General features: G+C 36.4%; 1 protein-coding gene across 3 annotated transcripts in view; it reads right to left on the reverse strand.

The window, feature by feature from the left end:
* Positions 1–943: 943 nt before the first annotated feature.
* LOC118970540 (kelch-like protein 4) overlaps positions 944–17,150 on the reverse strand; it is a 139,216-nt gene continuing 123,009 nt past the window's right edge. For all 3 annotated transcript variants that reach the window (XM_073227359.1, XM_073227360.1, XM_073227361.1), the window contains 5 exons: positions 15,904–16,125; positions 14,228–14,390; positions 5,798–6,010; positions 1,865–2,036; positions 944–1,184 (listed from right to left, as the gene is read on the reverse strand). In XM_073227359.1, coding sequence (XP_073083460.1) covers positions 1,125–1,184; positions 1,865–2,036; positions 5,798–6,010; positions 14,228–14,390; positions 15,904–16,125 — 830 coding nt within the window. In that variant the 3' untranslated portion in view covers positions 944–1,124. The remainder of the gene's footprint in view (positions 1,185–1,864; positions 2,037–5,797; positions 6,011–14,227; positions 14,391–15,903; positions 16,126–17,150) is intronic.

Raw genomic sequence — 17,150 nt, forward strand, 5'->3', positions numbered from 1 at the left:
ATGACAGCTGAGGAAACATGTTTTATGATCTTTTCTCTTTTCCTCGGCTAAGATCACAGGGTAGGAGCCTTGTTAGAGAGCTGAAGGGAAAATCTGAAATCAGAGAAGTATTTGTTCTGTATCCTATTTGGGTCTCCTGGAGGAGACTTTCATTCAGTGTTCCCTCCATATCAAAACAGGTCTGTCAGCAACCACAGCCGAGTCAAGTTGATGGGTGGCATAGTCAGGCAGAGAGACGACCCAAGTTTAGTGCCCCACAGTCTTCTTCAGCTCAGTGTTGTGCAGAAGGTATTTACAAGTCTCTGCATGCCCTGTGGAAATACAGGGAAAGTAGCTGATGGTGTTGTCTGGAGAGTCATGATACAAACTGAGGGCTGCAGAGTGGGGGATCCTGAGCAAGGTCGTAGTGATTACAGAAAAATCAAGAATTAACATTTTCTTTCCAATCGGAGCATAGTGTCTAAATGTGCCACTTGTTGAAAGAAGAAATTAATAACTCTCTTATCCTTGTTAGTTAAAACCTGCCTGATAGCTCATCTGCACTATGCCAAGGTAGCAAGCGGCCTGCCTCTGTAACTCCTTTTCCCGATGAGGCTTGACTGAGGCAAGCACAGGTTTGTTTTAGTGCCTTGAGTCTCTGAAGCTGTCCATTCTCACCGCTCAGATCTGCTCAGATTTTGGAAACCCAGCTAAGCCATAGTGGTCCAAGCATGATTTTAAATAAAGTACAGCTGTGTAGCAGTAACCTTGGGCAACATCTCTCTCCTACTAGTCAATACCTGATCAAAATGAAGCAAGCCCAACTGGACCATTAAGAAGATGGTATTCAATCTCTTGCTTGCCTAACTGGCATAACTCTGGACACAATCTACCTGCGGGATGGATTTCCATTTATAGTATGAGGTGTGACAGACAACACAGACACTTAACACACTTAACAGCTATATGTAATTTATTCTTGAAAACTGGCTCTGGCTTCACAAACAAGAGCAATTATAACTTCATATTAAAATAACACAAGAATTTTCATCTTTGTTTACTATATGAAGGAAAGAACATTCTTCTCTTCTTCCTACTTTATTTTTTGAAAGTATCCACTTTCTTTCCCTTTGATAAAGAGGCCGTTATGGGAGCTTCACCATCACCACACGTGAATTCCCTCTTCCAATGTTGAGAGGAGCTTCCTAACACAGAAAATAAAAACAAGGAAAGAAATACAGTTTGAATGAAGTCTGTCTTTCACATAATATGGCACGCTGGAATTGAAAAAGTCCTTAGCTATTCTGGTCCAACCTTCATCTTGCATAAAAGTAAGGGGAAATACAGGCCAGATCACAATCCAGTGTGGTGGAAAGAATGTACATATCTTTGGAATGATGCAGACCTGAATTTGAGGAGCAGGTGATATTGAAGAAGTTTCACCTCTCCGATAATTTTCTCCTTTCAGAAATTACAGCTAATAATACTCATCCTTCATTTTGTTGTTTTTCTTTTGGGCAACAGCCAAAAAGAGGAGCAGACATTTGTGGATGAGGACATTGCTCTTTGACTCACAAATCGTAATAAATACATAGAAATTCAGCCAGACAGTAAAGCTCTTAAATTATTGAATATATTCACTTTCCTGTGAGGAGAATGAGTCCATGAAGTTAAAGGAATGTTCTGCTCTCTTCCATGTAAGTACTATTGGATCCTGTTAATGATCAACTAGATCAACTAATAATTTTCTGTGGCACACATAAAGCATGCACTACAAAATCTTCTAAGAAAATCTGGATAGCCCCTAGAGAAGTAGGTAATCCAATTAATTCCAATCATTTATTAAAATCTGAAATATACCAATCTTATTACTTTCAGTGAGTACCTCTTTCCATTCATCTGTCTGGGCATCATATGACTCAACAGTATTCAAGTAACTTTGTCCATCATATCCTCCAACCACATAGAGCCTGTCTCCAAGGGGGCATAAAGCAACAGCTTCTCGAGGAAAACTCAGAGGCGCCACAGCTGACCACGAATCAGTTATTGGATCATACCTTAAGATGTTTAGGAAGACAACAGAGAAAAGTCCAATAGTGTTAAAATTAAAAATATAGACATTAATAAAATGTGTATTTATCTAAGGAATTAAAAATACCTTATAAATATCAAATGTAGTCTACTAAATGTTAAGGATCAGTACATGATGAAATTCTCTTCTGCCACCAGAGTTCACGTGAAGCATATCAAAAACGTATTTCCTTTGCAAAATACTATGCATTTCTTTGAACTGTACTCAGATTCTCTATGAGCAAATCTCACATATTAGCATCTTAACATTCTATGAAAAATGCCCCTTCTCTCACTCAGTGTACTGATTGGAGAGCTTTTGTTTTTCTATTATCTTATTCATAATTTACCAAAGTTATACATGATCTTGTTTATACAAGAGCTCACATCTAAGTAAATCTGAATATAACTGCCTTTTTGATATATATAATGTAGTGTTCTGGTTTTCGTACTATTTGTAGTTAGAATGATTATAGTCTTATCCTGTCTTTTCCCCTCTGGGAGTTCCTATTTATCTTTACAGGAGCCTAGGATTATTTTCCATTTATTTTTATCTGAAGTTACTCCTTATCCCTAAGCCTCTTCTGTAAGCAAATAAAAGGCAGTTCGGTTAGTAATACGAATTAAAAGCTTCTCCAGGAATAATTATTTCCTAAAATTTGAAGCCTATTCACAAAATATGCAATACTAAAATCTAAAAGGAGTGACTAAAAGAAAACCCATATAATTATACATGGAAATACTCTCTGATTTTATGTTGGCCTATTTGAAAAACAGAATGAAAAAGATTTATTTCATGAAAGAGATTTTCATGTATTACCTTCTACTAATTTCCTTATAATTCTAATACCTATCTTATTTCTGTTTTTATCGCTCTAATCATATTATAAATTATCTGATCCTAGCTTTCCATTTGAACTTGGCAGCACACATCCAGGAATATTTTTAATAATATCCAAAAATCAGCAGTAATTAACATAACCTCAATATCCAGTACATATATCTGAGTGTCACAAAGCATATCACCTCGAGTTCTGATATTACAATAAAACCCAGAAACAGAAAATCTCATAGCTGTATGCTTTAGCTAAGCTGAATCTTCAACACAGTTGCCATTAATTGATGCTTCACTCAGCTAACAGAGTACACACACGTATGAGTGGTGAACCAGAGCTCACAGGGTTTCCTTAAAGACTTGCACCCAAACCCAAGACCTTTATACATGTGCATAATAATGCTAAAAAATTTTGGCTCTTAATATTATCTGGACACTGTTTGGTTAACAAAAGTGTTTTGGAGAATGTTGAATCTTTTGAGGAAAGAACTGGCAATATGGTTACCATCTGTAACGACACACAGAAGCAGTTATTTAAAAATAATTAGCCACTATATCACTTTCAAATTAAAATAGCATTACGCCTCTCCCTTTTTGTTTCTTTTTTGCCTTTCCTTCTCTCCTTACTTTGGATAAAAGTATCTGTAGTCTAGCGGAAATAAAATGGAGGCTGTAGCAAAGGGAATCAGTTCTGAACTTTTTCTTCCACTTAGAAGAATAACTAGGGATAATTTGCTTGACTTCTTTGCCTCAATTTTCTCATCAACATTATGGTAATAGTAATCCCTGAGCCAACCAACATAAGTTTATGTGATAGATTTAGAAACCTTTAATTTATAGGATTATCTTAAATAAGTGGATGAGACTCACGAGGTACTCAGTAGGCTAACAATTTTTTAGTAAAAAATAGTCTTAGAAAAATTGTCTAACAGTGATTGCAATGGGGTGTGCTGGGGACTTGATAATATGGCTGAACGTTGAAACCACAATGTTGCTCATGTGAAACCTTCAGAAGATTGTGTATCTATGCTACCTTAATTTAAAAAAAGAAAAAGAAAAGAAAAATAGTCTAAGAAATAGAAATGAGGATTATCTGATTCCACAGAATATGCACCTTTGATTGACTTTCTACTGACAAAGCTATTTTATAACTCTGTAGATGTGGAGGTTAACTTGCAGAAAATTGAGTTTTCTTGTGATACTTGTCCATAACAATACAAATGAATTTTGCCCAACACAGAATTAATGTCCACCATGTAGAAATGATGATGCTCAAAGATTACATTTTATTTCCTATAGGATATTAACCACATTTGCCTCTATTAGCAATTTGTTTCAGCATTCCTAAATTATCTATACATCTTTTCTTCAAAGACTCTGAACTAGTTTTAGCATCTTACGGGCTTGCTTCATTAATTAATCACATAAAATCCTTGACACATGTAAATTTTATATTTGTATGAAAGTCACAACTTTCTGAAAATTATACTTTAGCACTAGCCATTTTCTCAAGGTTTTTTGAAGGAAAATGCCAATAAGGGGATAACGATAGTAGTAACAATAATATTGTTCACAAAAATAATACAAACAAAAACAGTATCATGAACTAACATCTACTGAGTACTTAATGGGTGCCAGGAAATGTACTAAGAGCACTAACATTGATTATCTTGTACCCTAACATTGATTATTTTGTCCCCAAGGAGGTTGATACTACAATTATTCCCATTTTTCACATGAAGAAACTGATGTTTAGACATATAAAATAACAGCATCAAATTCACATAACTTGTAAATAGTAGTCCTGGGACTGGAACTTAGACTTCCCTTGATTGGTGCAATTCATTATTTGAAAAGAATAATCTCTTAGTGTTCTTAAGAACTGGCTTTTCTCCAGGCTCTATCAGTTGGTTTTCTTCATACTGCACCAACCCCTTCTTCTAAGTCACAAATTGTTTTCTCGTGCTGTTTTCAAGACTGTCTCCTTATTTTTGATGTTCCACAGTTTGCTTACACTGTCTCTGTGTGGGTCTCTCTAGGTTTGTCCTACTTGAAGTTGCAAATGACATTTCAACCTAAAATCTCTGATCTTATCTACAAAGCTTTCTCGTTTATTTCCACAGTTTTCATTGTGCTTTTTCCTTGAACTGAAATTCCCTCCATTTGTTTGTATACATACAAATTACAAACTTTACCTCTTGCATGAATTTCCCTTGAGGACACCATCCTGCACTGATCTCTGTCTTCTGAATTTTGATAACCTTACTGACTGTAAATTTGTCATTTGGTCTTAGTTAATATTATTTAACTATTATATTTGCATATTTTTTCTATCTTGAAAAGGAGTATGAATGGTGTAACTGCAAAGTCATAGGATTTACTTATTTTAAACATGTCACACAAATAAGTGTTTCCCATTCAAAAAAGTTACCCTTGGAAAATAAAATACTTAACACAATAGAGTCATTGTTCAGAACATAATATCTCTGGGAATTCTTTCTGTATATTTTGCGGTGGTAAGTCTTCATCTTTTGAAGGTTGATTTGATTTTTGAAACAATAAAGTTATTTTTAATTGACCTGGTGAATGGGTAGTGTGATACAGCTGGGCATAAAATTTCTTTGTTACTACATCCCTTCTGTCTTATTATTTTAAAAGTTGACTATAAAACAAAACAGCATATTCTTTTAATATATTTCTTAATGATGGATCTGAGACACTTAAGGAGGATTTCTCCAAAATATTTTGAGTCTAAGAGTAAGTGTGCAATTTTACAAAGGATTAATCCCCCGATAGGATTATCACTTATTTGGAAGCCTAAAAATCTTTCTGGTAGGCTGAAAATCTTTATCATTTCTGAAAAAAAGAAAAACAACGAATAAATACATGCATAAGTAAATAAAAACATTTTACCATTCCACAAGGTTAGAAAAGCCGGTGTATTGGGTAGAAGGAGAGGACTCATGACCCCCAACAACATATAACAACCCATTGTGTGTTGCAGCTCCCACATCTCCACATCTATTAGACATAGAAGCACACGGACTCCATCTGTCAGTGTGTGGGTTAAAGCGTTCCATTGATTTGAGGCAGGAACGTCCATCACATCCACCAATAGCATATATCCTAGAAAAAAAGACACAAGTGTGTGTATGTGTATACACATACAGAGAGGGAGAGAGATTGTATTTCCAATTTGTGCATAGAATAAAAGTGAAAGAGCTTTGCACAAAGCATTTAAAGTTTCTGAATATATATTCTTCTCTGGTAGTATTTTGTAGCTGATGGTCTGACTCTGTGAATGGATACTTTTTGAAGGCACTTGGTAAGGTCCACCTTAATCCAAACCTCTCTCCTTTATCATTTTTGTGAAAGTTACTTTGACTTGGTAGATTAAAGTATTTCATGGGAAATGAAACACAGAGAAAGGAGGGAGATATCAGAAGCACTGGCAGTGTTTGTCAATTATGGTTTAATAAAATTGGGAATTAAAAATAAAAGTTAGGTGCTGCCAAAGACCAACTCTAGCAACCTTATAATTTTAGCTAGATAAAACTGCCTGGCCCTGGAATCCCTATCATCATTTAAAAAATTTTTTGTTATTAAGGTATTATTGATATACACTCTTATGAATGTTTCAAATGAAAAACAATGTGGTTACTACATTCACCCGATTATCAAGTGTCCACCCATACACCATTGCAGTCACTATCCATCAGTGTAGTAAGATGTCACAGATTCATTATTTGCCCTCTCTGTGCTACACTGTCTTCTCCATGAAGCCCCCCACACCATATGTACTAAATATAATACACCTCAGTACCCTTTTCCCTCCCTCTCCACATGCCCTCCCACACCCCTCCACTTTGGTAACCCCTAGTCCCTTCTTGGAGTCTGTGAGTCTGCTGCTGTTTTGTTCATTCAATTTTACTTCATTGTTATACTCCACAAATGAGGGTAATCATTTGGTACCTGTCTTTCTCCACCTGGCTTATTTCACTGAGCATAATATCCTCCAGCTCCTCACATGTTGTTGCAAATGGGATTTGTTTCTTTCCTATGGCTGAATAGGATTCCTTATGTATATGTGTCACATCTTTATCCATTCATCTACTGGTGGACACTTAGGTTGCTTCCATAACTTGGCTATTGTAAATAGTGCTGCGATACACATAGGGGTGCATACGTCTTTTTGGTCTGAGAACTTGTATTCTTTGGGTGAATTCTTTGGACTGGGATTCCCGGGTCAAAATGATATTTCTATTTTTAGTTTTTTGAGGATACATATTGCTTTCCATAATGGTTGAACTAGCTTACATTCCCACCAGCAGTGTAGGAGGGTTCCCCTTTCTCTGCATCTTCGCCAGCATTTGTTGTTCTTCATTTTTTCAATACAGGCCATCCTAACTGGTGTGAGGAGATATCTCACTGTGGTTTTAATTTGTATTTCCCTGATGATTAGTGATGTGGGGCATCTTTTCATGTGTTTGTTGGCCATCTGAATTTCTTCTTTGGAGAACTGTCCGTTCAGCTCTTCTGCCCATTTTTTAATGGGTTATTTGGTTTTTGGTTGTTGAGGCATGTGAGTTCTTTATATATTTTGCATGTTAACTCCTTGTTGGATATGTCATTTACAAATATATTCTCCCATTGTGTAGGATGCCTTTTTGTTCTGTTGATGGTGTCCTTTGCCGTACAGAAGCCTTTTAGTTTGATGTAGTCCCACGTGTTCATTTTAGCTTTTGTTTCCCTTGTTCGAGGAGATGCATTCAGGAAGAAGTTGTTTATGTTTATACTCTGGAGATTTTTGCCTATGTTGCCTTCTAAAAGTTTTATGGTTTCATGACTTACATACAGGTCTTTGATCGATTTTGAGTTTAGATTTGTGTATGGGGTTAAACAATAATCCAGTTTCATTCTCTTACATGTACCTGTTCAGTTTTACTAACACCAGTTGTTGAAGAGGCTGTCATTTCCCCATTGGATGTCCATAGCTCCTTTATTATACATTAATTGACCATGTATGCTTGGGTTTATATCTGGGCTCTCTAGTCTGTTCCATTGGTTCTATTGTTCTGTACTTGTGCCAGTACCAAATTGTCTTGATTACTTTGGCTTTGTAGGAGAGTTTGAAGTTGGGAAGCGTAATCTCCACCAATTTATTCTTCCTTCTCAGGATTGCCTTGGCTATTGGGAGTCTTTACTGGTTTCATATTAATTTTAGAATGATCTGCTCTAGTTCCTTGAAGAATGCTGTTGGTATTTTGATAGGAATTGCATTGAATCTGTAGATGGATTTAGGCAGGATGGCCATTTTAACAATATTAATTCTTCTTATCCATGAGCACGGGAAGTGTTTCCATTCATTGGTATCTTCTTTAATTTCTCTTATGAGTGTCTTGTAGTATTAAGAGTATAGGTCTTTCACTTCCTTGGTTAGGTTTATTCCTAGGTATTTTATTCTTTTTGATGCAATTGTGAATAGAATTGTTTCCTAATTTCTCTCTCCTAGTTCATTGTTAGTGTATAGGAATGACACAGATTTCTGGGTATTAATTTTGTATCCTGCATCTTTGCCAAATTCAAATATTAGATGTGATAATTCTGGAGTGGATTCTTTAGGGTTTTCTATGTGCAGTGCCATGTCATCTGCAAACAATGACAGTTTAACATCTTCCTTTCCAATCTGGATGTCCTTATTTCTTTGTGTTGTCTAATTGCTGCTGCAAAGACCTCCAGAATTATGTTGAATAGAAGTGGACAGAGTGGGCATTCTTGTCTTGTTCCTGATCTTAAAAGAAAGGCATTCAGATTCTCACTGTTAAGTATGATGTTGGCTGTGGGTTTGTCATATATGGCCTTTATTATGTTGAGGTACTTGACCTCTATACAAGTTTTGTTCAGAGTTTTTATCATGAATCGATATTGAATTTTGTCAAATGCTTCTTTGGCATCTACGGAGATGTTCATGTGTTTTTTGTCCTTCATTGTGTTGATGTGGAGGATGATGTTGATGGATTTTCTTATATTGTACCGTCCTTGCTTCCCTGGAATAAATTCTAGTTGGTAATGGTGGATGATCTTTTTCATGTATTTTTGAATTCGGTTTGCTAATATTTTATTGAGTATTTTTGCATCTGTGTTCATCAGGGATATTGGTCTGTCATTTTCTTTTTTTGTGGTGTCTTTGCCTGGTTTTGGTATTAGAGTGATGCTGGCCTCATAGAATGAGTTTGGAAGTATTTCATCTTGTTCTACTTTATGGAAAACATTAAAGAGGATGTATATTAGGTCTTCACTTATGTTTGATAAAATTCAGCGGTGAAGCCATCTTGTCTAGGGGTTTTGTTCTTAGGTAATTTTTTGATTACCAATTCAATTTCATTGCTGGTCTGTTCAGATTTTCTGTTTCTTTCTGGGTCAGCCTTGGAAGTTTGTGTTTTTCTAGAAATTTGACCATTTCTTCTAGGATATCCTGTTTATTTGCATAAAATTTTTCATAGTATTTTCTAATGATTCTTTGTATTTCTGTGGTGTCCATAGTGATTTTTCCTATCTCATTTCTGATTCTGTTTATGCATGTAGACTCTCTTCTTTTCTTGATAAATCTGGCTAGGGATTTATCTATTTTGTTCATTTTCTTGAAGAACCAGCTCTTCCCTTCATTGATTGTTTTTATTGTTTTATTCTTCTCAATTTTATTTATTCCTGCTCTAATGTTTATTATATCCCTCCTTGTACTGACTTTGGATCTCATTTGTTCTTCTTCTACTTTCGTTATTTGTGTGTTTAGAGTGTTCATATGGGATTGTTCTTTATTCCAGAAGGAGGCCTGTACTACAATATACCTCTATCTTTGCATGGCCTTTGCTGAGTCCAACGGATATTGCGGTGTTGAATTATTGTTGTCATTTGTCTCCATATATTGCTTGATCTCTGTTTTTATTTGGTCATTGATCCATTGGTTATTTAGGAGAATGTTGTGAAGCATCCATGTGTTTGTGGGATTTTTTTGTTTTCTTTGCATAATTTATTTCTAGTTTCATAGCTTTGTGGTCTGAGAAACTGGGGGGTACAATTTCAATCTTTTTGAATTTACCGAGGCTCTTTTTGTGGCCTAATATATGATCTATTCTTGAAAATGTTCCCTGTGGACATGAGAGTAATGTGTATTCTGCTGCTTTTGGGTGTAGAGTTCTCTAGATGTCTGTTAGGTCCATCTGTTCTAATGTGTTGTTCAGTGCCTCTGTGTCCTTACTTATTTTCTGCCTGGTTGATCTGTCCTTTGGAGTGAGCGGAGTGTTGAAGTCTCCTAGAATGAATGCATTGCATTCTGTTTCCCCTTTTAATTCAGTTAGTATTTATTTCACATATGTAGGTGCTCCTGTGTTGGTTGTATAGATATTTATAATGGTTATATCTTCTTGTTGGAGTTGCACCCTTTATCGTTATGCAATGTCAGTCTTTGTCTCTTGTCACTTTCTTTGTTTTGAAGTCTATTTGGTCTAATACAAGTACTGCAACTCCTGCCTTTTTCTCCCTATTAGTTGCTTGAAATATCTTTTTCCATCTCTTTATTTTTAGTCTGTGTATGTCCTTGGGTTTAAAGTGAGTCTCTTGTAGGCAGCATATAGCTGGGTCTTGTATTTTTATCCATTCAGTGACTATGTCTTTTGATTGGTGCATTCAGACCATTGCCATTTAGGGTGATTATTGATAGGTATGTACTTATTGCCATTGCAGACTTTAGATTCGTGGTTACTGAAAGTTCAAGGTTAACTTCCTCACTATCTAAGAGTTTAACATAATTCAATTAGTATGCTATTACAAACAAAACCTAAAAGTTCTTTTTTTCTCCTTCTTCATATTCCTCCTATATTCTTCATATATTAGGAATCATGTTCTGCACTCTTTGTCTATCCTTTGATTGACTTAGTAGGTAGTTGATTTAATTTTTCATTTGATTAGTAATTAACAGTTCTTTCTTTACTGTGGTTTTATTACATCTGGTGACAGCTATTAAACCTTAGGAACACTTCCATCTATAGAAGTCCCTCCAAAATACACTGTAGATGTGGTTTGTGGGAGGTAAATTCTCTCAGCTTTTGCTTATATGGAAATTGCTTAATCCCTCATTCAAATTTAAATGGTAATCTTGCTGGGTAAAGTATTCTTGGTATGAGGTCCTTCTCCTTCATTGCATTAAATATATCATGCCACTCCCTTCTGAACTGTATGTTTTCTGCTGAGAAGTCTGATGATAGCCTGATGGGCTTTCCTTTGTATGTGATCTTATAGTATTTCTCTCTTTGGCTGCTTTTAATAGTCTGTCCTTATCCTTGATCCTTTGCAATTTTTATTATTATATTTCTTGGTGTTGTCTTCCTTGGATCCATTGTGTTGGGAGATCTGTGCACCTCCATGACTTGAGAGTATTTCCTTCCCCAGATTGGGCAAGTTTTCAGCAATTACCACCTCAAAGACACATTCTATCCCTTTCTCTCTCTCTCTTCTTCTTCTTCTTCTTCTTCTGGTACCACTATAACTTGAATACTGTTCCACTTGGATTGGTCACACAGTTGTCTCAATATTCTTTCATTCTTAGAGATCCTTTTTTCATTCTGTGCCTCAGCTTCTTTGTATTCATGTTCTCTAATTTCTATTTCATTTATTGTCTACTCCACTGTATCTAATCTGCTTTTAAAACCTTCCATTGTATGTTTCATTTCTGATACTGTGTTTGGTAATGATTGGATCTCTGACTGGAATTTATTCCTGAGTTAGTGAATATTTTTCTGTACCTCCATGAACATGTTTATGATTTTTATTTTGAAATCACTTTCAGGAATATTGATGAGATCAGTTTCATTTGACTGTTTCTCTGGTGTATGTTGGATTCTGCTTTGAACCAGGTTCCTTTGATGTTTAACATTTGTATGTTGCGCCCTCTAGTGTCCAGAAGCTCTTCACTCTGGAGCTGCTCAGTCCCTGAAGTAATGTTGGGTGTCGCAGGGGAGCAGTGTTGGTGCCTGGTGGTTGGAAAGAGTGGCTTCCTGCTTCCCGGCTACTATCCCTGTCTCCACTGCCAGAACCAGTGGGCAGAGCACACAGGTATAAGCCTCTATGCTTTGCGTTTGTAGCTGCTGTATGTGGGGCTTCCCTCTGGCTCGCCTGATGCCAGAGCAGGGTTGGCTGGTTTGCGAGTGAAGTGTGGGCTTCCCGGAGGAAGTGCAGGAGGCTATGTATCACGGATGGGGCCTTGGAGCTGCATATCCAGCCAGGGGGCTGGAATGCCTGACGATTGTGGAAGTTCCCTTGGTGCTAGGTATACTGCACCCGGACAATTCTGTCTACCTGTTCTTTCTCCTGGGCAGTAATCTCTGTGCAATCATTGCCCCTTTAGCAGCCCTCTCACCATTAGGATGTCTCTCCTTGTTTTTGTCCCTGAGCAGCTGGATATATATCTGTTTTTTCACAAGCATCTGGAATCTCAGTCTCTCCAGGTATTCTGCCTGTCTTTGCTTTCCAATCCCCCTAATCACCAGAGCACCATGCAGTGTAGGTTTGTGCTCCCAGAAAAGATCTCAGAGCTAGGTGTTCAGCAGTCCCAAGCCTCCACTTCCTCCCTGCTCTGTTTCTCTTCCTCATGCCGGTGAGCTGAAGTTGGGGAAGGGCTTGGGACCCGCTGGGTCATGGATATGGCTCTTTACCTTGTTCCGTGAGGTCTGTTCTTTTCTCCAGGTGTATGCAGTCTACCACAGCCTTCTTTTCTGCTGCTCTTTCAGAATTAGTTGTTTTAATTATATTTTCCCATTATATGCAGTTTTAGGAGGAAGCCTCTGTCCCACCTCCCACACCACAATATTTAATGCCCCCATTGTCTTTATGAACTGCTTTATTTAATATAAAAAAAATTGCCACTAACAAAACAGTAACTTAAATAACTAAGGAAATAGGATAGAACCAAGAAAGTGGAATTATTCATAGGGAGATACATTTTCAATGGCAGTTCTCTGATAAACTTTACAATGCTAATTATTTTGATGAGCAGCATTTTAAATCTAACTTAAATTGAGTCCTGCATCAATAAAGAAGATAAACATTTACTAAACCACATGTCTGTAACTACACTTCATGCTCAGTTATGAGCCCATTTGTTTTGTGAGTCAGCAAAACAAACTTAGTCAAATTTAATTATTTCAGCCTATTTTGCAAGTGTTACGAGATGGCCACTGAGTCCCCTGATATCATTCAGGTCAGACCAGAGATAATGACAGTTAAGAGTCTTTTAAGCTCTAAGACATGGTAAGCCTGGGTTTTCTCTTAACTATAGACATTTCCTACTTCATACACAGGTGCTAAAAATCATCTGTGTTGAAATTTCTACTGAGATCAGTTATATAACAAAGTATTGGCTTTATACATGGTAAATATGGACACAGAAGACTATCTCCTGCCACTGATATACCCTGGTGTCTGAAATTCTTATCATTCAAGAGCTTCCTATATGATAGTCATTGTCTCCAAAGGTCCCTTGTCAGAAAGTACATAATTACTTGGAAGAAGTAACCATTCAGGCTCTTTGCAACCTCTAATACCATAGGACTTTAATATATTAGCTTTCTCTGATAGGCAAGTGATCACCAGAGGGAAAGATTCAGAAAGACGGTACTAGACGTAATTCTAGAGTTGGGAATCCTGTACTCTCAGCAGAGAGTGAGTAGTAAAGAACAAAAAGACTTCCCTATTACAGAGACCAAAGTTTTGATACTAAAAAATAAGTCATAATGTCAAAAGTGGTAGCTTCTTGAGGGCAAAATTGAAACAGGTTTACCTACAAAAGTGCTTTTCAAGTTTACTTTGCACACAAGTCACTTGAGGATATTGGTAAAATACTGATTCTGATTCAGGAGGTTTACTTAGGGTGGGGCTGGGATTCAGCATTTCTTTTTTGTCATGAATTTTTACTGAGGGACATACAATGAAATACACAAATCTTAATGTATAGCTTGGTGAATTTTAACATGTGTATACACTCATGTAACCATCACCCAGAATAAGATATCAAACCAACATATCTATGTAGATCTCAGGTAATGCTAATGCTGCTGGTCCCAGAACCACACTTGAGTGACAAGAGACTACAGAATATTTAATTTAAATGTTCATTTTAGAAAAGTGTTTTCTGTCATAGTGAAGGGAGGGTTCCAACAAAGGCCTTTTATGACTCATAAATAGAATGTCTTGGTCACTGGGAATGCTTACTCACTGATGGAGCCCATCAAGAAAGTGCTGTATCACATGACCTGGGAGCAAAGCGCATGCAGGTTTGGGTTTACTCACTTGCCATTTAATGCAACAACGCTAACTCTGCTTCTAGGACTTGACATACTGGCCACATAAGTCCAATCACGTCCCTCAGGGTCCCATCTTTCTACAGAGTTTAGAATATTCGACCCATCATGACCACCAACAGCATACATTGGTCCTTTGAGTGTTGCTACACCTTAAAGGATAAAAATAGCATGAGGGCTCACGAAGGTACAGCACAGATAAGGGATACTGTTTCATTCTTCAAACAACTGATGGGCTAACAATTTTTTTTTGTTTCTTAAATGGCTTTGTGTACACATAAATAATTTACTGATCTTGATATGAAAGTAAATATAGTCTATTAATCCTAGGAAACTTTCAGGCCATAGTTACTGTATTGTGAAAGGCTATCACTGTTGTAACACTGAAGTCAAAGGAGGTAGTGAGAGATACTTTAATAGGGATATCATTGAAAAGGGAAGCTGATTTTTTCTGGCATAATTTCAAGGCTAGGTTTTGAATGTAAGGGGTAGATGAAATATGATACTGAATCTTAGATAAATTTTAAAATTGTAGGCTATCTGTGGTAGGTCTTTTTGAACCCTGCTCTTTATTATAGGGATTAAAAAAGAGATCCCCATGGGGTAATGAAATAGACAGGGCTTTTTGAGGTTTAGTCAGAAGTGTCTTCCTTTAGATACTATGAATAACCCCTTTCTAACTGCTGCTTATCTTTTCTGGGAATTCAAATAATTGGTCCCTCCCCCCACCTTCTTCACCATCTCAGTCAGTGTCTCAGTGGTATATCCTCATCACCTCTCTTACCTCTTTAGTGATATCAATGAGATTTTTAAAACTTGCTCTTATTTTTCTATGTTATGTTTTCTAAACTATGTCAAGGAATCACACTGACACAACTGAGCTGCATAATTACATAGTCTATCATTTGGCATAGACACTGTATTAGGTAATTTGGGGTTAACAATACCAGACCTTGATCTGCCACTTTTTAACTGTGTATAAGTCAGTTCTTAATTGACTTACTAAGGTAATTATTCTTCTTTTTAAACAAAGTAGTCTAGCATGCAGAAAGATGTACTCTGTCAAATGTTCAAGAGAATCAAAGTTCCTCACTATTCCAGAGGTTTTTACTACACCTTTCTTCAATTTCTTGGCAACTCCTGGCTTAAGTATAACCTAGAGCTGCTCTACAATTTCCTCAATATCCCTGCCTTGAATCTGCATCCTAAGGCCTTTGCTGACATACAAATTTGATGTTCTGGGAAGGGTCACAATTCATGTAACTAGAAACACAATGTATCTCCAACATCATGTGCTCTTTCCTCTAAACTGAGCTTAGAAAAAAAAATCCAGGTGTAGTTTTATATTCCTCAACAATATATTTCTTCCAAACGTTTTTATCTCTCTTAAAGCAGGCCTTGTTAAAATATCAGTAAAAGGGAGATAAAATTGACAAGTCTGACATCTGAAACAAGAGAAGAGTTTGACAGGGTTTCACAATTTGCTTACACTTTTCAGCATGTTGGAGACATTTTGACTAAGGGTTTGGCTAAATTCCAATAATGTGCAGCTGAACTGAATTTTTAAAAATCCATACTAACTATACATTCTTTAGAAACTAATTTTTAAAAAGCTCTATTAACAACTACACATTCTTTAGAAACGACGTAAAACTAAGCTCTTACCTAAGGCATATCTCGCTGTTAACATGGGAGGCATCACAGTCCAGATTTTACTATCTGGATCAAAACATTCCACAATATTTAAAGTTTTAAAATCATTTCCTCCTCCGAGGACATACAGCTTATTATTAACTGCAACCCCAAACTGAACCCTAAGGTTACTCATGGTGCCACAGTGTTGCCAGCTATTGGTCCTGAGGTCATATTTTTCAACTGTAGGGGTACCTGTAAACGGGGATATTGAAAAGTTAAAAAACACATAGATAAAAGTGTTGAATTGGCACCATTCACACTTTATTTCTGTACTGATAATTTATAGCATAGAATCAGTAATTGCAACTCAAAGTAAAGTAAGTAGACCAGATGATTCTCCAACTTGGCAGGCAAGACAAGAGGAACATTTTACCACTCCTGGATCTAAATACGTTTCAGAATGAAATAGTTTATTTACAAATACATGGCTTACGTGCTCATGATGGCTTCTTTGGCTATGCTATGCTACTGGTAGTACTAACACAGGTGGCAAACACAAAAAATTGTCTTGGAATCTATCACTGACTTATTTACACATCCACTATGGTTTTAATTACTTATTCATTCAATATATTATACATATAATTATACCATTCAATATATTAATTTGGGCCCTTTTTAAAATTCAGCTTGGGGTGCGTGTAAGCTAATCTAAAATGCAAACGACTTAAGGTGCAGGAATGAAAATCCCTTTTAAATGGGTCTTTCGTGTTGATTCAAAGAATGTTTCATGATGGTGACTCAAAGGATTATAATTAAGAATAAAATTAATTATTAGTATTAGTATTAAAATATGACATTGAATTATTACCTCCTTTATGTGTTAATATTTCGTTTTCTATTCAGTTACTGAAATTCCAAGTTTACTACCATAGTATATTGTCACCACTGCCATCAAAATTGTCATTACGTCATAATAAGTTGTCATTTCTGTAGGCAGTACTTTTTGCCAGTCATTCACAATGCCTGCTAAATTTTACTAAAAGTTGATTTTGTACAACAGGGATGTTTCTAACTAATAACCAAGGTGGAAAACGGAAGTATTATTATTCAAATATAAAGCATACCTAAGACAGCTTAGTGATTTCCTCTATGTTTAAAATGATCTAAAAATGAATAATTTGTTTCTTGCCATACCATCTCTGAGAGTTCATTGTTTTTAATAAATGAAAAGCCATTGATTACGTTGTATGTACAAAAGCCCAAAGTTTACCATT

Source organism: Manis javanica, chromosome X (genome assembly GCF_040802235.1).
Source record: "Manis javanica isolate MJ-LG chromosome X, MJ_LKY, whole genome shotgun sequence".
Classification (NCBI taxonomy): domain Eukaryota; kingdom Metazoa; phylum Chordata; class Mammalia; order Pholidota; family Manidae; genus Manis; species Manis javanica.